General features: G+C 41.0%; 1 protein-coding gene across 1 annotated transcript in view; it reads left to right on the forward strand.

Moving 5' to 3' along the window:
- LOC104025469 (glypican-5) overlaps positions 1–22,635 on the forward strand; it is a 416,865-nt gene extending 394,230 nt beyond the window's left edge. Inside the window, exon 9 of the mRNA XM_075716973.1 lies at positions 22,433–22,635. Coding sequence (XP_075573088.1) covers positions 22,433–22,635 — 203 coding nt within the window. The remainder of the gene's footprint in view (positions 1–22,432) is intronic.
- Positions 22,636–23,978: the final 1,343 nt, after the last annotated feature.

Raw genomic sequence — 23,978 nt, forward strand, 5'->3', positions numbered from 1 at the left:
GAAGAGTTTCTAGGGACAGCAGGTTTGCAGTCTTTTGCATGTGTTGTATAGACTTGGTGACATGTCCATGCTGGGTGATAGCTTCCTTCTATCAGAGGTGTCATTTTTGTAAGACGGTCTATTGCACAGTATGCATTAGGAGACCCTTCACAGTCTAGCTTTTCTGTGATTCCCAGACAGCATTGAAGAAGGCATCACCTAGAGATGCTGCTATCCAAATTTACAGGACTTCTTTTCCCATCACCTCTGGGCCCAAAGACTTGAGAAGAGAAAGACCAGAGTGCTCCCCTTCAAGGGAAATGACAGTCAAATCACAGCAGTAGTAGTAACAAGCAAAGGAGGGAGAAGTGGGGTTTGTTGGCTGCACCTGCAGCCTTCTTATCTGTTTCATCCTCAGCATTCACTGCTTCTGTGGTGTGTGGTACTGTGTAGGGTACCATTTCCTGCTTGGGGATCAAGCGTGTAATGTTACACTCATCAGCAGTTAGCGATGTGTGCACTGTGTTCTGCTGCAGCAATTACAGATCACATCCCATTAATCTATGAGGTTTGGTGACACTACTATTTCAAATGCCAATGTGAGTTATTGTATCCTATCAAATAGAAAGGTATATATGAACGACCAGGGAGGAAACAATTGATGTCAAGTCAGAATACTGTTAATTTAATTTCTAATGAATGCTAGTCATCCAGCCAAGTTTGCTCTAGAAGGAGATGGCAGATTCAGGACAGAATATAATCCCTGCTATCAAATGGTAATTATGAGGGCAAATACCTGTCTGTGTTCATTTTAAGTGAAGTGCTGAGTAGGAAATGCCACTGTGAAGAATGTTGCCTAAGGAATACAGAGAACTGCAAGATCTCGTAACGTCTTTTCTTAGAGGCGATAAAAATGAGAGGTACTCTGTCTGCTTTTACAAATGTGTTCATTTGTGAGCCGAACCAAGAAAGAAGCATTTCAGGTGCAAATTGTATCTCTGATAGGGGTAAATAAGCAGGTAGCAGTAGAGGTTCTAAATATGGTTGGTTTGAGGTTTTTCTGCTTGGTGGCACATTCCCACAGAAAACTGAAACCCACCCAGGTTTGTCTGGGGGCCAACTTGTCACGCTGGGGCATAGCCCAGGGTTCTTGTCAGCGGTACTTTAGTCTGTGTGCTTCTCCTCTCCATTGTCCCCATTCTTTCCCTGCTTGGCACCCCAGGTTATATTTGAAGAAGGATTAAATGTGATAGAGCTTTTTACTGGAGGGTTCTGAAGGTTTATTTCCCCACAGAGACTCTTTTGAACAGATATAGTGACTACTTCAAGACGGGGAAAAAAGTCTCCTTTCAAAACTCTTTAATTTTTGAGGTTCTATTAAAGCACCGGGCTCCTGTGTGCTCTCTTTTGTTCTCACGCATAACACAATGTGATACCCATCAGACTGCATAGAGAAGTTGCTGGCTACAAGCAAAATGTGCCTTCAGCTTTCCTCTCAATGATGCTTTTAACTTTGAGCAAGTCAGAGGCCCTTATTTCTCCCCAGATTATTCCAAGCACCTCTCCAGTATAAATAAGAGTAAGTAATTCATATCCTGAGATGCCAGAAGTATCTAGGGAAAGATTTTTTCCATCAAGCCTCCCTTTCGATTTGGGCATTGCTCCCCACTTTTTTTCCCCTCTCTTTGGTTTGCCACTTTGTCACCAAGAGAAGTCTTTCCCTTCCCAGCCACCTAGGAGGAAATAAACAGAAGATTATCAGGGGATGGGGTTGCATATCATGTGAATTTCTGTAACTCCTTTGCTTCTGGAGTGAAAAAAAGCTTTTGACTCTTCCCTACAGTGTGCAGCCATCCAAATCCTTATATCTGTTGCGAGGCAGCCCAACCACTGCGCGCCGTGAGGTGCATTTCCTCTTTGTCCAACAGGCGAAGGTCTTGAGGGCTCTTCATCAGATGTGGAGTGGGACTATGCAGCTGTTACTCCAGTGTGGGAGGGACTGAGTGCATAAGGGCACCACCGCCCCATCACTTGCCAGGTGGACACGAGGGCAGGGAGACCAGACAGCAAGCCTTGCCCTCTCACGAGCAGCCTCCCTCAAAGGTTGTGTACCTGTGTCTGAGTATACGAACACTCGGCCTCCTTTTTTGCCTCCTGCACATAGAGGGACGAACAACCACTCATTTTAAGTATTCAACCTCAGTCTTGCATCCACCTCTTTTTAATGTCCTTTTCAGTTGCAGATTGTGGGGTGACTGACAACCTTGGTTCCTAACAGGGCTAACAAACCCAGCTGCCAAATAAACTAGACCAAAGGAGACAGCAATAATATACTGATTTGCTCATTTGATTTACATCAGAACAGGTTTATAATGACCATAAATGATTATTTTTACAAGAGGTACATAAACAAGTAAAATTGAAATGACTGCTCTGCATGCTACTGCACATTCGTAATGCTGCATTTATACGTGTACAAATGAATTCCCTCACTTCCACTAGCCAATTACTGCCATAAAGTGCCTGTGGCTGCGCAGGATGGCAGTCTCTCCTGTAGTGCATGTATGTGGGGAAGACCATTCCATTCAATTCCACAGAGAGGGGATATTGATGAGAGCTTTGGGGTTACCCAGCTTCCCTATGAATCTTAACCACCTTTTGTCTTTTAAAACAGATGATGCTGAACATTTTTGTGTATTAATTGGAGTCAAACCATATGTTCTCTCTTGTTTTGGATGCGAGACAAGTGCAAAGGTTTTACATGCAAGTAATCTACTCAGGTCTCTGTGCTAGGACCCTGCACACTAGCACACCCTACACAAATACTGCCCACACCAGACAAAGGTTGAGCTCTGTTACTACATAGGTGTTACTGTGACTTAGTGTCAGGCTGTATCCTCCCTGTCAGAGAGCTTGTGCTGTTCCCTTTAGCACATAGGGCACCCAAAAATGTTTGGAGCAAAAAGGAAGAATAGCACTTTGATTAGGGGAAGCAATTGAGATGTGCAGAAAAGCAGAAATATCAGAAGAAAAAGCAAAGAGCTTAGAGATACCTGAGGAAAGAATCTTCATTTTCCTTCCAGAAACTTGGGGGTGATGAGTGTTTCATGCCCTCAGCATGTCTCTTGGAAAGCATCCATGATTTCATGCATGCAAAAGGCAAAACAGCTGAGATGTGAAGAGAATGGAAGAGAAGCAAAGCCAAAGGTTGACAGCTAGACTGGGTTTGTGCCATGCATGGCAACAGGAGGAGCCCTTTCTGCCTGTTTTGGCCGTACAAACATCAGCACTGTCACTATCCCATTGTTGCTGCAATCAAAGGACCCCCTTCAGCTCTGAGCACGAGGAGAACTCCTATCATCTTTAGTTCTTTATCCAGCACAATAATAACCAAAGTGTCTTACTCAGCTGTTCAGGTGTGCTTCTGGCTATCAGGTGTGTGAGATCAGGTAAGAATATTCCAGCAGTGCTGAGCACAAAGCCGTCTGGACAGTGTTAGGTCCAAATCTCTTAATTCTCTGTCTCTCACAGAATCCAGTCCAAAATTATTAACACATGATAAACATTTATAGATGATGTTTCCATTTCATAGAATCATTTAGGTTGGAAAAGACGTTTAAGATTGAGTCCAACCATAAACCTAACACTGCCAAGTCCACCATCATAATGATATTAACAACCAAGTGTAGCCCACCCTTCACTTTTACCAGTGTGCCTACTACCTGCCACTGAGCCGGCTGTTGATTTATGCTGACCTGAAAGGATAGCTTAGCATAGGCCAAGGCAAAAACAAATAAATTATATCAGTAAATATGGAAACAGAGAAAAATATGAAGACAGCAGTTAAGATTAAACACGTACCAAATGGCTTTAAAATGTTAATTGCATTGTATACTTGGTCAAGCATGAAGTTATCTCTACATAATCATTCAGTATATTTCAAGGATAATAATCTAACAATGTAGCAGGTGGGCCAAAAAGCAAGCTACTGCTTCTCTCAGCCTTTGCAAACAAGGTTTGATGCTTATGGTGCATGGTAATCTCCAGATGCTGAGGCATATGTTGTCACTGGGTAACTTCATTTTTTAGAGGCAGGCTGGGTGGCTTTGTGACTTCTTATAGAAGAATTTCTGATTTAAATAGCTGTTTGTAATAAGCCTGTCAAGTAGTGCTTCAGGAACCTGGTACCATTTGTTTCCATTGTAGGATGTATTAAAAAAACCCCAACGCTACACACAGAGAAGAATACTGAGCTCATCAGACCTTCACTGTAACACATTGGATGTGAAGCTTCTAGGAGGCTGCATACCTTGGGGAAGGCTATTTCATCTTCCGCTGTTCCATGTCTGTTTGCTGACAGCTTTCCTCATTATAACACTGCCTTTGATACTTCCAACTTGTAATTTATTGCACCTCACATCAGATTATTTGTTTTCCTCTAAGAGCAGTAACATCATTCTACACTTTCTATTTTTGATGCCCATCCTGTTCTTAGTAAGATCAGGCGTTCAGTTATGGTATGCCCTAGGTAAATACAGTAAATGATTGATTCTGCTCCAAATATTCCTGGTTTTCACTAATCCAGGAGCCCCACTATTAGATCAGGACACTATTGTGCTTAGAGCTGTACAAACAGAACAAAGACAATCCCTCATCAGATATTGTGGGCTAAGAATTGCAAGCTACATGTGAGCTACAAGCTTGAAACCCAGCATATCATTACTTATGCAGGTTTTTTGATTTGGAGATAAGGTAAATTACTTTTTAGTAAATGCCTGAACTTAGAATGAAATGACATCTGGCTGCATCAGTTTCTGGACTGAAGGATGCAAATGTATTCCTGACTCTGAAGGTAATTGCAGGTTTCTTCCGTGACCACCACCTGGATCATTTTAGCCTCATCATGTCTCCGTTAACTCATCTGAAAAACAGGAATAATACTTCCTGGGAGTGCTGCCACATTTACCGTTTGTAACATCTGTTAGGACTCTGGAACGAAAGACTTTTTAGAAATGTAAAAAGTTACTTCTTTTCCATTGATTTTTATGGAATTAGTGTCAAGACAGTAATGCTTTGATTTAAGAACTCCCAGGGTCCCTTGTTACCTGCTGGGGAGGGGTCAGAATACTTGGCAGCTACTGAAATAATTTTCTATCTGCCTGGGTCTCTTCTCTTTAACATGTGTATTATAGTGGTGAGTAACTGTATTCATTTCAACTTCTGTCCTCTTGGATCTTTCTTCAGGCCAGACTGAAACACTCCTGCTCACAATGAGTAGGACTACACTCCATAAAAAGTCTCATTGATTTCAGAAGGGCTTTCACTGATATGTTGTACTATTCATTGTTAAGTAAGAGAATAAATATCACAGTCTGGCTCTGTACAGCGAAAGCAACAGAAACTGGAGGGTGGGGAGTGGGAATTACATACACAAGGAAGCCTTTCATTTAAAAAAGATGCAAAGAAAATGTGATTCATCTGAATGTCTTAACTCTAAAGAAAAGCTTTCACTGGCAAATGACAGAATATAGTATAGAGGCTGGCATGTGTAGTAAAGCAGAATTTAGAAAGCTCATTCCAAATAAGAATATAAATTACTTGGCTGCTGTATCATAAATTTTACCCAAACACTGGGAATTAACCTGAAATATGACTTTAACCACTAAAGAATTGCAGGATTTAAAGGATATGGTGTTTCTGGGAGGGAGGCTGGGGTTTGTTTGGGTTTTGTTGCTTTCATTTTTCAGTCATATTTTACAGGCAGATCCTTTGGAAGTTATGTAATACACTAGCAGTACTGCTTCAGAGCTATTGAAAAAGCATGTTTCTAATTTTGTGGGCTTAAAGGCTAAATAAGGGCACAATAACACCTGAGGCAAAAGTATTTTGTACCTGTAAATGCCTGTATATCTGCTAGTCTGTCTGCTAGCTTTCTGTCTCCCTGTTTGTGCGGGGGTATGGTTTTGTGCTATGCCATCCAGTTGGCCCTGCAGAGCAGCGTGCTGAACTGGGTGCATCATGCAGCGCTGAAGGTGTGGTTTCCCTCTGTATCTTGCTATCCAAACCAAAGGGAAGCATTTAATGGTTGAAGTGGGGGAAAAATTATTCAGACTTGCTTCATCAGTGCCTTGACCTTAAGGTAGTCATTCAGAGCTTTGCAAGGCCAGACACCGTTGTCCTTGTACTTACAGTGGTAAGCAGTGTTTTACATCAAGTTGGCAGACATAACTACAGTACGGTGCAAAGAAGTGGAAAAGGGCCCCATGGCTGCATATGCAGTGCGCTCTCAGTTTCAAGACCCAGACATTTTTATAAAAGAAAAATGAAACTCAGGGTACCATGCTGTTTTAGACCAAAATACAGGTCATACAGGGAAGCTGCAGAAAGCAGCTGTACCTTTCCCTCCCATCCTGATGCCATCCCCACAGTCTTTCACAATCTCCCCTTCTTCCCGCACTCCACACACAAAGAGCAAAAATGTTGCCATTCACATCTGTTGTTGAGTGCTAATGCTAATCTGTGCCTTCATACTCTGGCAGCTACAATGTGTGTGCAACAATGGCGGGGCGCAGGACAGGATCATTTCTCCCTAGTATGCACCAAGAAAAGCTGTCCCAGATACTGACCTTGCCAAACTAAATTGTGTTCAGTCACCTCTGCATCAGCTGCTGTAGAGTGCCCTATTAGAAGATACCGTGGAAGACTACTTGGAAACATTTCTGGGCACAGTGTAGCTGCTCCCTTGCTTTGGCGGTGCACTGCAGAGAAAATTGGTAAGAGGTGCTCCCTGGTCCTGCTACAGCACTGCAGTTGGATTTTCTTTGAGATGCATTTCAAGGTCTTGATTTTAGTGGGAGTTGTAGAAGCTCGTTTTATCTGAAAACAAGACAACTTAGACACACCCTTGGAAAAGCATTTGGCTGATGTTTGCAATTGCCTAGTTCCTGTTATTTCTACTGTAGAGCAGTGAAGAAAGTAAGTTGATGAAGGTTCAACAATCAAAATCTCATGTATGCTTTATTATTTCCATTACTGCAGCACCCAGAATCCTCAATTAAAGCAGTCATGTTTGTAATTTGGGGGGGCTTTCCTTTTCAATATGTAAGCAAAAAGATGGTAATGAATTTTTAACAGGCTAGCTCTGCCTACTCAGCTTTCATTTACAGCAGACTATCTCATAAAAGGGAAGAATTAAAGCACCCGTAATTTTCAAAAGGGCATGTAAATCAGACTTTTGGTCATGTTTGTGATTTTTCTTTCTTGAAATCTTCCTGGATAGCAGGTCAAGCAGAGAATAATCTTCCAATACAAACCCTGAGTTTAACTGGTTCCTTTATGACTGTAAGCCTAGCCAAGCTCAACTTTCAGTTATATCAAATTCAGTCCACTTACAATTAATTTTTCCCTAGTACAAGCTATTATTAACAATATTGGAGACAAACCTCAAATGATCCATTTTTTCTCTGTAATGGAAAAAACCAAAACACCTGAGGGTGCTTAGCTGCTGTAGGTTTCCACCATTTGAACTACTAGAGGTCCGTAATGCATATTCTTGTTCAGAAAGTCATTTATTTTTTCTCTAGTTAGCAGATTAAAGAGCAGGGCTCCATTATATTTAGTCAGAAAGGAATGGGAAAAAGGAATGTCTTGAGAAAGCCTACGAAGTGAAAAATAAATAAAAATCAGGCTTCTGATTTTAAGGAAAAACAGCAGTCAGTGGGCTTGTGAGGTCTTATGACTATCACCTCTCTCTCAGGTTACAAATGTACAGGATAAGGTGTTCAGAAAGTAAAACCCCAGCAGCAGAGACTCCAAATGTCACACACTCGAGGTGCCAGTGACACACCATGCATCCAGCCACACGCCCAGCTTATTCCTCACTGAGGAATTTGGGAGCTGGGCCTTTCAAGTCTCCCTCTTTGGCATTTATCCAAGATTACTGAGGCTTTGAAAAGCAGGATTGTTCTGAAAGGGGGATGGCAGTTCCAAGCAGCCATTTGTAATGGTGTTGCACATCCATCGTCTCCCTGTAATACATGACCACGTGCATGCTCACATCACAGACAGTGCTCTTTTCACTAGCTGAGCGGCTGGAACGGGTGCCAGAGGATTAGAGGAACTGGCCAGCCTTCAAGATTTCTTCACAAGGACTTCTTAATCAGCTCCCATGCCTCTATACTCTCATGTCTGTGTGTCTGGTAATTTGCTCTACTTTATGTACACTCTGTTCATCATACAGATTGGCTTTTTACTTTCTGCAGCAATTCCTCTCACTTTGCCAACACCTTGCCATTTGCAGCTTTAATGCCTATTGATAGCACTTCATCAGCAATAGCTGCCAATGTATATTCCTTTTACAAGATGTTCAACCTCTTTATAGATAGTTACAAATTTAGTCACAAACTGATTGAATAGATAGTTTTCATTTGCTTTTCACATGGAATAGATTCATCACAATGAATAGATCACCAGAAGATTGAAAACAGAGGTGAAGAAACTTCTCTAGTGTGTATTTGTGCTCCAAGCCAGTCAGTTCTACCAAAACTGTTCCTGTGTGCCTAGTCTGTTTTTTAATACCAATGAAAGAGTTTTTACAGCTTCCCATAGGCAGCTGCCTGTGCAGCCCTAATCCTGGTCCTCATTGCAGCACCAACACGCACTCCCTAACTTGATTTTCTTCTACCGTGGGTAATACTTCACTCTCCAGACTCAGCCACAGGAACCTGAGCAATGATCTTGTCAGTGAATCCAAGGCAGAGAAGGCTTCTAATACCTCAGGCTTTTCTGTGTCCTCTGTCACCCTGCCTTATTTATCCGTGGGTACGTGTTTTTCTCAGTCTCCCTTTCACTGGTGATAAGCCCTTCTCGTGGCCCTTCACATCCCTGCCAGTTTCAACGAAAATGGAGGTTTTGCTCTCTTGGTGGTCACTGTGTGCCCCATTCCCACCATCCTGTACCTCTCCTTTTCCTGTCTGCCTAAACAGGAAAAGCCTGGCTGAGCTGTGTGGGGCCACCTCTTCTCCTTGCCTGCCCATGCTCTGCCACGCTCTGATTCACTAGCTGGAGAGAGTTTGGTAAAATTATTGCTGTTTTTCAGATGCTCTGATAGATGCTCAGTTTTAAGCAAAACCTATTACCAAAAAACATCCCTGTATAACTGGTTAGGAATAGTAAAGTCCAAAGCGAGCTTTGGGCATTTCTCCCAGTTCAGTTTCAAACTCACCTTGGTGTAAGGATTATAAGTTAAGCCATTTGCTTCTGATTTTTTTAACAGAAACTGGTGGAGATGCAGGGGAGAAGAGACTGAGCATCAGCCCATGTACAAGGGACTTTTTTCTCTTAAGGGATGATACTACCATAATCCTTACACAAACAAGATTTCTGTCCCTTGGTATTTTACAAGAAAACTGTTTTTAGAGTTGCATAGAGTTGCATGACCACTGTCATTCTACAGCAATTTTTTTCATTTACTGTCAATGCTAGAGCTAAACTGCCTTTTGATATTCGGTGAGGTGCAACAATTTGTTGCTGAGAAACAGGTAAGAGGTTGTCTCTCCTCCTGCCTTTTCTTCTCCCATGCCGTAGCTACAAATAAATGCTCCGGGTGCTGCTAGCTCTCATCTCCCAATATCCTTCTGCTTTATGGAGTAGCCATGTCAGAATTTATGGTTTCTTATGGCTTGGTGACATATCCCAGGAATATCTCTATTTCCTTTTACAACAACCTGTCTTGCCCTGCTTTAAGTTTTGAAGATGTCATTAGCCTGCACTGCTTGAGTGTACCAAGTCAGTGATAGAGGGATGTTGTTTAGTGCATATCCCAACACATAGCAGTTGAAGGTGGTTCAGTGAAATGAATAGTCCTACCTTTTATAATTATTTTGAATGGTTTTAGTCTAAATTTGTAACTAGATGGCTACAAATCTATGGGGCTTCTAGTTTAAGGTTTGACTGCAACCTTACTAAATGGCTGGCAACTTGGTAACTGTTCTGAATACCAGTAAATATTGTGTTTCAATTAAATAAAAAATGTCCACTGTTGTTCTTTGCTGTCCTTTAATTATCAAGGTATATGTATTCTCATTATTGATTTGACAGTAGTGCATGAATGCCTCAAACAAGATTATGACCCTATAACACTTAGCTACTGTAGATCCACAGAAATTATTGCCTATGTCCCAAACAGCCTAAACTTGCTAGTAAAGAAAACTGAATGGTTGCAGATTGTCTTCTGAGCTCCTTGGTTTTTTATAGGAACTGGTTCATTGCTCAGGGAATACTACTCAGCCAACAGCAATTAGAAAGACTCTTCCATTCACCTTGCACTGTCTCTGCCACTCTGGGAAACTATTACCTCTGCTTTGTAACACACCAGTCTTTATGAAGTTTGCTTCAGATCTCTAATCTGTCCTTAAATTAGGTATCTTTTCCCTAGCTAGCTCAGTATGCAGCCCTTTCTCCATCAGCTGGCTCCAATTATGCAATCCTCACATGCTATCTCTGAATAAATGTTCTTTGAAGTTATAAAGTAGAAAGATGCCCTTGGTAAGCTACTTTGATTCAATTGCTTCAAATAGGAAGAGCACTATTGAGGTACAAAGGTTAATTTCACCCATCTCAACTCAAGTTAAACAGGAATTTAATGAAGTCCTACAGATGGTGAGTTTACTACCCCTGAAAACCCAGTTTCTCCAAATTCTTTACCCAGGTAGATGGACTATGATGTTTTCTTTTCTAGCACAGGATATATTGCTTGGCCTAGATTTTTGTAAGATCTTAGATTCCAGGAATGAGCCTACTGAGAAGAATCCAAGATGCTTACATTACTCTAAAAAAAAAAAAAAAAAAATCCAAACAAAAAAACCCCTAGCTGCTTGATTTAATTCCTGAGTGGGAGCCCAGCCTTTCTAACGAGTACTAAGAACCCTGAGGAATTGACCTATACCTATTGTGTCAGCTTGTGGCTGAGCTCATAGTCAAGCCCAAAGTCCTGTTTGTCTATGCTGATTACATTTTGGCTTTGACTCAAGTCTGACCCAGGACCAGGAACAGGATTGCAGAGATGGAGAACCAGGACTCAAACCCTTACTCCCACAGGAGAATGAACTGCATGGCTTCATGCAGTCATGTAGATGTTTGGCATGTATCAATTAAAATACAAAGTCTTAATTAAAAATAAAAACCCTTCGTAATCCCGAATGAACAACTGCGTACCTGAATTCCAGATTGGATCTTTTGGAGCACCGCTACAATAGCAAATTGAAGGGTCTCTTAAAACCTATGGTGTCAGTGATATGTGGCTGAAGTAGATCATGACACAGTTGACTTTTACAGCAAAAGTCCATCATACCAAGATTGAATCTGCATGCAAAACAAAGTTTGTTAGGCTTAGACATCCACAGACTGTAGCATAGCAGTCCCCGAGTGCAGGTTCACATCAGAGATGTTAATTGTCTCCAAACATCAGGCAAGTAATCTGCATTTTGAAGAGTCTCTAAATGGGCATTTACATAATTTATGTTTTACAAAGTCCACTGATGCATATTTGCATAATAGACCGCAGCAGTGCCAACAGATCCATTGCAGCACACGGTGTCAGCTCTCATGAACTTCTAGTGGGTTTTTCCCTTTATTGGAGCTCTTATGACAGACAGAAATTGGCAATAACTGATAAATCTCAAAGAGAAGACTGAGTGCCTGTCAGAGCTGCTTTGGCTGGGTGGAAGCACACAGAAATCAAGCCACATGCTCAATCACCTAAGAAGTGCTCTGCATATGTCCATGCCAATTCTGTGCATAGAAACAAGTAGAGATGATCCTTTATGTATTCATTCAATTTCCTGATCTGGAGTCTCCCATTGCTCTCCACTTACTTGCAGCAACACCCTGCTGCTTTAATGCTCTCCAACTTCTTCCTCCTTAAAGATGAATACATTTTCTTATCACCACCCTCAGCCACTTGGCACGATCCGTTGGAGAGGTGCTGCAAAGGGCCTGGGGAAGGGCTTTGGGAACCATGCTGGCTTTGTCACTAGTCTCACCTGGGCAGTCAAGCTTGAGCACATCAGTGTAGAGAGAAGCCAGTTGAAAATTGCAGACCTTTGAATTCCAATGCAGTGTTCATCACTCTCAAAATGGTGGCTTTGTCATTCTCATGATGGAGTTAATACCTCAAGGGGTTTCTAGCCAATGTGCGAGCTATGGCCAGAAGTGTTTTTTCCACATGGCTAAGTGCTGGAAGAAAGCAGTCACCACTTTGTTCCTCCTGGCCAATGTAAAGTTTAGCAGTGTTGTTACCCTGAAAAAGGGGAAAGATTTATAGCCCTCAGTCTGTTGTGTACCATAGTGTTCGCAGACCAGCTAAATTAAGTCCTGGTGGTTTTGGTGTAGCCGTCTCCCATGAAAACTGGAAGGAGCATTTCCACCCTTCCAGAACAGAATTGGGGAATGGGATCATTGCCAGCTCCAAACAGGAATCTCCTTCCTTTAATTTGCTTCACAGCCTGAACACTGACTGAGACATAGAAGACTATGGTCTTGTGCATATGCTAATGGATGGTCCTTCATTTTGTAAGACATTTTATTAGAAAAGTTTATTTTTTACCCCTGGTTGTACAACTCTGTTACATTTGTGTTGATTTGGGTATTCATCATCCTGCTGAATGTGATAAGGGTTCATCAGTTTCACTGCATGCTACTAATAAGATAATGTTTTTAAGCTGTTTGGTATTTTCACATGAAACATGTTGTTCGTGCTACAGATATTCAGCAGAGTGATGGCTCTAATCATCCTCTCCGTCAATAACTGTCAGCTGTGATAGAGCTGGGGTTCTGGTTGGCCGGATAAACCTAGCAATGTGAAATAGAGGATATGCATGCTGAATAGTTGCCAAACTAGAGCAGGAGAAAAGACTAATTTAAACTTCCCATACCAGAGCTGAAGCAAGCCTAATGCTGTGATGTTTTCCTCTACTGCTCTTCATATTAAGTCTAAAATGATTAATCCAGGATAATATCTTGCCACAGTTTCTTTTGATTTCAGTTCTGACTGAAATGAAATACTGGAAAGATTCAATAAACAAATGTTTCCTACTGATTGATCTAAGGACTAGAACGATCCCTTGGCATTGTAACTAATTCTGTTTGTCATCTAGATTAAAAGAAATCAGATGATATGTGGATTGAAGTGATGTCAATGTTTATTCTATAATTAAACATCAGTTATGATTATATCCTATTACAGCCTCTTTAAAAGATTTTTAGTATAAGGTTCTATCTGTACTCAAGAAATGACAGAAATACAGGAAACATTTTAAATCCTCACTGCCACCGTTGGGATCTGGTGACTTCAAAATCTTGCAGCAGGAATCATGTCTGCCCAAGTTTTTGCCCAAATTTCTTAGGGAGCAGTGGGAGTAACTGGAGGAATTTGACTAGCTTTTAAAGAGTGAGGAATGATGAGAGCAGCATGTTTGCAAGGTGAAAAGAACGTTTCAGATGTCTTTTAGAGACATTTGTGATTGTTTTTCTGTGTCTGGCATGCTGGAAGTTGATGCCTTGTTTGTGATTATTATATTCAGGGATATAGTCGGGCTGCTTGAAGCATATGTGTTGAATGCACCCTGCCTCACAAAGGCAACTGTGAGTTAAAAGGGCTCTGCCCTGAGTCACAGAGCGCTTTGGTGGGAGGGGAACTCTTCTGTGGTTTATTTTCTCCTGCCTGCTCCTTACAGCAGATATGATATCTGCTTATGCTAAAATGTGAGAGTATGGCTTCCTAAGCAGATAGCCGTCCATCTTTCTGCCCCTCGCTGGCATTTCCTTGTGGAGGCATGAAGAGACCTCACTCAGTGGCACAGAGCAGTTTCTATTGTTTCTTCTTTTTTTGCTGACACCCTGTTACTTAATTTGAGTAGTTTTTTCCAGTGTATTTTGGGCCAGCTTGCTCTCAGAGTAGACCCAGGTAGTTAGAGTGTCTAGCAACATTGCAGAGCCTTCTTCAGTCTGAGAGACGCCCGTCTCTGCATACCTTTTCTGACTGGATAGGGCAGGAGAGACCTGGGTTCAAGCAGCCCTTCTAAATCAGCCACAGGAAGGATTTGAACCTAGATATCATCTCTCATTGTCGTGTGTTTTAACTACTGCCCTAGTTGGCAGATGTCTGTCTGCTCTCTTACTGTTTGGTGTGACCCTGCAAGCTTGTGCTGATGAGGTCTGGCAGAGGAGAGGAGACCTGCAGGCCACCTTCCACCTCCATCACAGCACCCCAAGGGCCATGGAGCTCACAGCTCCCTGGGGTTTGTGTGCACAGTCAGCCGCAGAAATGTAAACGGTGTAGGGCTTTTAGAGATGGAAACTAAAGGATCTAGAGAATTGTTATGCCCCTAAGGCTAGACAACAGCTGAACAGGAGCTTTGAGAATCTCAGTGGTGCCAAAACTCTCGACTCTGGCAGCTAACTCATCCCATGGAAGCCTAAAATTTCTCAGGGATTGGTGTTGCTAGTGCACATGTTGTAGCATACTCAACCCTGACCTTCCTCTCAAGCTATGCGATTTTTCTTCTTACAGCACAGAGAAATTGTAAATGGTACTTATATATGACCTGTGAGTTTTTTCAGCTGAGAGAGATGCTGCTTTTTAGTTTTAGGCCTCAGGGCTGAGAGACGTATGCCTAACTTCAAGCAGGTGGGTAATAGTATTTATTTTGGTGGTACAATCTCTGTTCAAAGTTAAGCAGATGAAGTTCAAATCCTTGCTGTAAATTGAACTTACATTGCTGCTAGCACAAGATCGTATCGAGTCTTTTTGCAAAATGGAGCTTTGTCTGTTCAGAGCTGCAGAGCTAAATTAAAATCCTGGTTACAAATGTCAATTGCAAATACAATTAGCAGTTTATGAAAAGGATGGATATTTGTAACATGTAAATCTTCAAGCAAGAAAAGGTGCAGTTCCCCCTTAAGGGAAAGAGTGCCAACAACACATGCTCTTTTTCTTCTCAAGAAATTAAGGAGTGTCTGGGGGAGAGGAGTTGGGATGGCTTTAAATGTTTTTGTACTCCCTTCCAAAATAAGTTTATAGTTTCCCCATATACAATTTAATTAAGCCTTCGATTTGACCTTTGTATTGAGCAATAAAAGTTAACTGGGAAAGATGTGGGTAGAATGAGAGCACAAACAAAGCATGCCCCACGTCAGCCAGTGTGAGAACTGTTTCTGTAACCAAACCTAATGAGATCATCAGGACAAAAGCAACAGCCAAAGCATTTTCAATTATTACTAATATTTTTCTTCCTTGAGCCAGTTTATATTTTTCTTAATTACAGCTTTGAGCTGTGGCATGATATTTAGCAGATGCCTTTCGGCGCTTGGCGTGCTGATCACTTGCACACTCCAGACTGGCAGGGGCACCTAATCTTTGATGTCTAGAGCACACATTCATCTTTAACCATAAAGGTCAATCCTGCATTCCTCGCATCCCCCCAAACTCCCATTAAGTTTAATAGGAGTTCTGAATATGTGAGGCATGCAGTATCAGGATCACTCTCAGTCCTCTGGATATTACCAGTGAGGCATGTACAGAATTTCTAAACTTAACTGATTGCACCATACAGTGATGGCAGAAGGCTGTCACAGAGCTTTTTAGTTGTTTCTTTCATTACAAGAAAGTTACAAGAAAAGTTCAACAGATTTACTGGGGACATCATGTTTTACAGATACTTCCATGCTGTGTTTCAGGATATCATGTCAGCTGTGCTGCAGTACGTACAAGGTATCTGGCAAACTAAACAAGCTTAAACATGCAACCACAAACATGTGCCGAGGACTAGACTAAAAACAGATGTTTCCAGGAAATGTAAAAGATGTTTGGCATGTTTTAAGCTTATACGTTCAGCTTGTCTGCATTTGAATAAGTCCCATATTAAAATAAACAAAATGACAAAACCTTTTCTTGCAAATGACTGATTGATTAATGGAACTATTGCTGAATCACACAAGGTTTGTTAGGTTAGGTTATTTCTTCCCAAGGAAAAGATAGATTGTTCTATCTTGACATTTACCATGGCAGGTATATGTGTGGGTTTACTTTGTAGCCCTCAGAACTAATACATTTTTATTGTGGCTTATGAAAATCATGCAGAGTTTGCTATGGCAGCCTTATATCAAAAGCCATACAAATACAGTGACAGGTTTCCTTACAGCAGTACGGCTGAGATAATGTCCTATTCTCTCTCTCCATATATACACACACACACACACACACACACACACACACATATTGCATTCAAATGCATATAGACAAAAGATTATTTTAGAATGGGGGAAGGAGTTGCCATTTCATGTTAAGTGTGGCTTCCAGGCGCCTGACATCTCAAATTGTCTCACAGTTGTTCCTGACTTTTCTTCATTACATTTTTTTGCTTTGTTTGCATTGTTATCTTTTTTTTTAATAACAGTAGTTCCTGAAAGTTCCACCCAGTGTTATTTCTTGAGGAGAGGGTACAGTTCTCAGCCTGAAGAATTTACATCCAGAATGTGCAAAATGTGTAGGAAATAGTAGTTCTCTTGCTGGCTTACAGGGAGAAGTGATCTGCCAAAGATCACACAGAGTTTAATGCAGAATTAAAAATTGGACATAGATAATCCTAGTCCCAATTTATGACTATCCGCCCAAGGCCAAATTCTCTTCAGTCACACACTCCTTAAAAAGAGAAATGGAAAGATCGCAGAGCAAAAATGGAACACATCAGTTAACCCTCATAATCTTGTCACGCAAGTCTTCTGGAAAGGCTGGCATAAACTTAATGCAACTCAGTAGTTAAGTGAGGTGAGTCACCTATTTGGTTGTAACTCCTGTAGTTCTTCCCTTTTCTGGTTAAAGATTTTCCTTCTCCTAAGGCCAAGTTTCCATAAGAAGGTGTGTGGGGAAAAGGCTTATATGGACACCATATTCTCAGGCTGAAATAGAAAGGAGTAGAGCAGTACATACATGGGAGGCTGCAGAGCTGTTAATTACGCCCTTCTTCTGGCTCCAAAAGGGATATATTACACCTGCCTTTTACTGACTAGTATTATATAGCAGACAATAACAGAGTCCAGAATTTGGAGAATTACATCACAAGTTCATCACACTTTGGGAGTTCTCACATTCATATTTCCACAGCATTCCTGTTTCCATTTGTCTGCTGCAGCTGTAACTGGAAATAATTAGTGCTCATCTTAATGTCAGGATAATAGATTATTTGGAAATTGTTGGTACATTTTATGGCAACAGCATTGTTTTGCAATTTCAGAGCTCCTTCCTTTTGAATATGTAAAAGTAATTTCAGCTTTTGCTACCAGAGGTGATAAAAAGCTAATAATAACACTGCAGCTTCTACTGTAATTTAAGAGCCTGTTCCACCAAGTTGCGCCTAGATTTAATTTTCTTATGAAGCTGTCAGCCTAAACCAAGCCTGTGATCAGAGTGAAATTTATCAAGCAACTGAGCTACAACATGGAGAGTAAATGCAGCTACTGACCAGCTCACTTTAGACCTGCATTATGAGTATCATTACAACCATGATGAGGCACTCAAGACCAAGGCATTAATTTGCTATCGTAGATGCTGACATTCTGTCTTTTCAAAGCACAGTGTTTGCATGAAAGTCTAGGAAGAAATGGACAGGTCTGACTTCATGTAATTAATGTGGGAAAGCAGAAATAAACAATCTCCCCTTCTTTTCTTCCCCCGATTCTCTCCCCAAATAGCTGGGTTGAAAATTCTCCCTAGCAGCTCATGGTGTAAACTTGATGCAAATGTGTTCAAAATCTCCACTTTGTTGTGGTGGGCATGGTGGATTGATGAGCATTGATTCTCTGCTGTGAGTGCCCCACTCCATTAGAAACTGGGCTGCTATAATTAACATTTACTGGACTAGTCTGGCAAACCTCTCTGTTTTGTTTTTATTCTGAATTCCCTCACAGGCACTGTACACTCGTCTGGTGTGATGATCTGTATGTAGCCTTAGATATATGCAGGCACCATGGCTGTTGGTTAATCACAAGTGCATTGCTTGAGGAACAGAGGTCCTGAGGCACAAGCCCATTGCTTCCACAAGCACTAGTGCCTTAGCGTTTGCGCTGGCGTACAAAGCAGAGCCTGCCAGTGGCCCTTTCTGCTCAGCCGTGAGAGGTGAAGGGCAACAAGGGCTGGATCTGAAACTTGCTGGGGCAGCTCAAACACAAGCTTCCCTGAAATTAATCCAGCTTCCCTCAGTGTGAGATCAGCCCATTCAACTGCCCTTCCCTTCCCGCCTTTTTCCTTCGCTCCAGAAATACTTCCTCTTTCTCTGTCGGCAGCAGCAGCAGCAGCCTGTCTAGGGAGCCTTTGCATTTACCCTTCAGCTCAGTGGAGACAGTGTTGAGCGTGAGTCAGACAGGAGATGAAGAGGGTTTAGGGGCACTGGCAAATCTTTGCAGGGTAAGACTCCCTATCACACTGATCATTTGCAATCACAGAGAAAGGACTGAGCTCAAGTCAGGTCAAGAGAAGGACAAAAATGGAAAGGGGCTTCTGTTAAGTGGATGAACTTGTTCATCCCTTGGCAGGAAAATAGGAAACCTTAACAGACATTTAAGTAGACCTTGCTGATAGTGTTCATTAGAGAGCAATAGTATGCAAGTACACCAATAAATAGTTACATCTTTGATAATCCCTATCAGCAGCAAACTGCAAATCATTTGGGCTAGGGAGGGGGAAACTAACAGCTGGGGTGCCAATATGACTTGAACTTGTGTCAGATAACCTGGTAATATCCTAAAAAAATAATAATCACATTGTTTTGCCCCTGTATGATTACTGGCTAAGATTAAGGTGTGCTTTGATGTGTGACTCACTAAATGCATTTGAAAGGCATGCTCAGCCCTCACTATAGGGGAGGTTTCCTGTTCCTAAATTAGATGACAGTGACAGTTTTGACTCTCCCTTTTATCCTAAGTTAGTCTCTCTGAGGAATAGTATTGATCCATATAAGTATTTATGAGAAGTTCAGTGCTGTCTGAGCAGCACATGCATTATGGGTAGCAATCTGCGGTTAGATCTTTGAGGTGAAGATAATCCTAAATGCTCTGAACGTTGAGGTCAAGTAATTTTCATTATGTGCTTTGTTTACGTTGTCAAGATGTGAATTTAACAGCAGTTAACACGGATGAAAGTCCAGCTAAGGAAGTGGACTCGATCCTCTGGGCTAACTGAGCTGTTCCCTGCACTCGGAATAATCACGGGGCCTAGAGGGACTCTGAGCCATCTTCACCGCCCCTGACAGACCTGGTCCTCGGCAAGCGTCCCAAAAGGCTGTTCACGAAGGCTAATTTGGCAGCCAGTCAGCTGCCTTCACTAAGTACCCCTTTTGGCAGAATTTGAATATTCACACTGGGAGCCTGGATAAGGGAATAGCACAGTAGCTACTACAGTGGCTGTATCACCATCATGATGCAGTGATAAATAAACAGTGTAGAATATTCATATGCCAGTGTCCAAAAGGCCATCATATGTGTTAGCCTGAGGTTAGCTGAAGCCTTCAAAACTTCAGCCACTCCATTTCTGGAAAGGAGAGAGGGACTGAGAGAGAAGAAAGCTTCTAGCAATGGAGAAAGCTTTTAATTGGGAACCATAAAGCCTTTAAAATGCAGAAGGCAAATACTAGAACAAACGGAAGTTGTGGCATTTGTTTGTTTGGTTTTATGAAGTCAGGATCCAGGGGCTTGATTCACGGGTACTGAACATCTGGGGTTTGCTTTGTTGAGACTGGAGTTTCATTTCTTTGCTAGTCTTCACACTGACATTTTTTTTTTCAGCATGCTCACTATTTTTTTGCCTTGCGAATGTCAGTAGTAGACTGAACATAACCATCTCTGACTCTGAGAAAAAGATTTAAGAGGAAAAACTCATTTAACTCGGAGTCTCTCAGCCAAAACCCTGGAGTGAGTAAGCAACAGGAACTCTGAGGAAACTGGAATAAAACATGAAATCATTACACTGCTGAAATTTGTGCCTAAAAACCTAAAAATAGGACTGAAAAAGTTCTTGAACTGAATTAGGACTGAGGCTATATTTATTTAAGAAGAGAGAAAACAGAGCATTTTAAATAAAATGCTAGTTTTGCACAATTAAATCCCAAGTTAGAATTGCCCATGAATAGCACCAGAAGATACTCTGCTGTAAAGACAGAGAGAGAATTCAGAATGTAGTCCTTCCCATGGAAAGGATAAAGGCAGAATTTTCTAATGTATTATTTAACGCTTGTTATGTAGTGCATTAAGCAGTCACTGAGAGGAAAGCTTTTAAAAACCAACAGCCTCTCTGATAGCATTAAATCTTACCTTAGATTTTTGGTTAAGTCAATATTAAGAAAATAAACGAATTAATACATTTCAGTCTGCCCGATTTATAGAGGCCAATCAAGTTACAATGCTGGACATGGCCAACTGAAAGAGGGGAATAGATTTACCTGAGTGAGGTCTTAATTTAATCAGCTGGCCCCAGAGAGCTGAAGTCAGCAGGCTGGGATGATATAAGAGGCAGCAGAGAAATAGTGCCTTTACCACAGTCGAAAAGGAGAATGACAGTGATGGAAAGGAGTCTCGGCAGTGTCAGAACACACCTATTTCCATGATTTATTCTTAATTTACTTTAATGACAGTCTGAAGGTTGTCCATTTTTCTTTAAGTGTCCTCAGAATACTGATATTTTCTAAACATTTAGAGCATGCTTTTTCTCCCCTTCACGTCTGTTAGCTCCACTGCAAGCTGGAATTGAAGAGGAGCTATGCCCACATTTTGCCATAATGAATTTTGAGCGCAGTGTCAGACTACCCTTTTCCCACTGTATATGTTGCCAGCCAGTGGTCCCTTCTCTGCAGTCACCCTTGAGTCAGGTCTACGAATCACAGGTTCCTCTGGGATTAATGTTGATATTATGATAAAATGGAGCAATTCATTGCATTTCTTTTAGAGCTTATACTGGCAAAAGAACAATGTGTGCTTTCCCAATACAATAGCTCATTTTTATTATCAAGTGAGTTTATTGATGGTTGTTCAGAACTACTGACATGCAGACAACGATCTGATTGCATTTACATTTCTGGAATACTTTCCATCTTTCCAGCTTCTGCCAGGAACTTGCTTCTGTGATTCAGAGTTTTTATTTTAAGATTGGACTGTTGTTTAATCTGCATTACAAACATATGCCTTTTGCTTTCTTGCATATGTGCACTGCATTCATGAGTATCCCAAATCCTTTAAGCCTGGACCTGAACAATTATTGTTAAGTTATAAATTCTTCCAGGCAGGAGGGGTTTTTTTGCCAGGCACTCGGGTATGCCGATTGGCTGTAAAATCGTCATCCCACCATCAGACGAAATAGTGATTCTTTCTCCCCACAATGCCAATGAGAGGGTTCAAGGGCAATATGATCTCAGTAATACTTGTAAATAGCTTGGGAATGTCAAGGTAACTGGAGACCCTTATCAGTCATTTTCTTATTTAAAAAAAAAAAAAAAAAAATCCATGTTTTTGCAGTAAAGGACTACTACTGCTACTTACTTATGAATCTAGTCCTTGATATAAAAGGTGCCTGGAACTGCCCCAAAATGCATCTGGAGGGAGAAAAAAGCCCCAGTGATATTGTTCCATACTTTAAAAACAAAAAGTCCTTGTACTCGCTAAGAAAAACAATGGAACTTGAAGCATTTTCTCTTTGTAGCCACTTTTTTGCCCACGTTGATGAACAAGGCATATGAGACACCTCCGTATTTCCTCTTGTCAGCAATCTTTCTTGCCAGGATGTCTTACCATATCAAGGGTCGCACATTGCTTTAAAGTTAAGGGTAGTAGCAAAGGAGAAAGAAGCCAGGAGTGACCAGCAGGGTTAGCTCAGTTGGTTAGAGCATGGTGCTAATAGCGCCAAGGTCACATGTTCAATCCCGCTCACTGCAGGGGGGTTGGGCTCGATGATCTCTCAAGGTCCCTTCCAACCCAAAGCATTCTATGATTCTAAGTTGTCTGTTACATTAAGTCAATATGCTCTCCGGTCTCCAAAACCACTCAATCCTAACACCATGTTTTAAAGAATGAGCCAGTTCCCATCCCAGGTGAAACTGAAGATACTTTTTGTGAGAGGAAACGAGGTTCTGAGACCAGCTGCTGCAATGTAGAATACCTATTATTCTGCTCAGGCTGTGTTTACAAGTAGACAAGTAGAGCAGGCCAGAGAAGACTTGTTGAGCAAAACAGTGGGTGCTGAGGACCCAGTGGCCACGCTGGGTCCAACTAAAACATTAATAGAAATACCCCATTGCTCTCCATACATAGTTTGGTTATTCAGACTAGTGTACATGTTCCCACAACAGACAGTATTTAAAGCCACTATTTAAAAGATGTGTGATTAATCTTACATTTACTTTGATGTTTTCAGATATACTCAAGGACAAGAAAACTCATCCAGAAAACAGAAACGAACCAAAACCAACTGTGAAAAAGATTGACACCACAACTACCACAAGCACTGTCAAGTCATCCTCTAAACACAGTGTAACTGGAAATGGGAGCAATCCAGCCCCGAGTTCCTCACTTGTTATTTTAACAGCACTAGCAGTTCTGTGGCATTTTCCGCTGTAGCTGTATTGCCTTACAGCCACTGCGCAAGTGTTTCTGTTCACTGTCATTTATACCTACAGCCTTACCCAACAGAAAACAAATTTAAATGGCTCTCTAGTTTATGTGATATGTTAGAATAAATATTAAACGATATGCTGGAGTTGGCAGATATCAAGTGTCATCACTTACAATGTCTGAAGATAGCCTTTGACAAAGCCCACCCAGGATACAGAGGGAATGAAGACAAGGGTCTGAGTAGCTTAAGTTATGGGGTAGAAACAATTGAAAACACAGAAACTGTGTATGTGTGTGTTATTGTTTTTCTCAATTTTGTTTGCTGGAATCTGACTGGCTGGTTTTGTTTGTTTAATTTTTCTGATAAATTATATGAATGGTCAGTCTTCAAATTCAAGCCAATACATACTTTATTTTTCTAGTGAACAGCTAACAAGCTATGTCTACAAGTTGTAAACCATGTTAAAGTGCAGTACTCTCTACCAGCCTGATGAAATTCCTAAGTGGTCAAGAAGATCAAAGCATGTTTGAAACTTCTTTTCACTCTTACTGTTTAGATTGTAGGAAGCAACATAAAACCATATGGTGTGTCTAATATATCAGTATAGTTGCCTTAACTATGGAAAAAATTAGAACCACTTTGTTTACTGAGGGATATAGATAGTGAGTTTCCCTGCCCCACAAAATGCCATTACCAGATGCTTAAGCATATGCTCAAGGCTTATTGGATGAATGTCCAGCAATGGGAAACATAAATAAACATAATAATGTTTTATACAGTTGAGTGCAGCTCTGTACAGAGAAAAAAAGATAATTCAGTTCAAACTTACTTTGCCAATGGGATGTTAGAGAGAAACCGACTTAAATTTTCCATAAAGGTCCCAGAGATATAAATTACTGGGAACTCCCACTAGGTACTAACTAGATTTTGTGCATTGTGGATCTCTGAAATCAACTCTGTTTCATAAACTGTGTATTATTTAATTACATTTAATGTTTAAAATTTTGTATCATGATAGGTGTAAATGTAAAACAATCTGAAATCTAGAACATTCTCTATTATGCCTTATCTTGATTTCTACCCTAGAAAATGTCAAAATGTGCATTATATTACAAGGCTTTTTTTTTTTTAATCAATGATACATTGATGTGTTTTAACTTTTTGGATGAAAAAATACTATAATAGCTTCTAATGGGTTAAGAGTTAATGTGCGTTTTCCAACAACTGTTTACAGTGCCATCGAATATATATATAAACACAACTGTATGAATACAGTGATTAATATGATAAATATATGAAACATTAGAATTGTTATATTTACTACATTTCATAACTATTACAACAGTTT

Source organism: Pelecanus crispus, chromosome 9 (assembly GCF_030463565.1).
Source record: "Pelecanus crispus isolate bPelCri1 chromosome 9, bPelCri1.pri, whole genome shotgun sequence".
Lineage (NCBI taxonomy): Eukaryota > Metazoa > Chordata > Aves > Pelecaniformes > Pelecanidae > Pelecanus > Pelecanus crispus.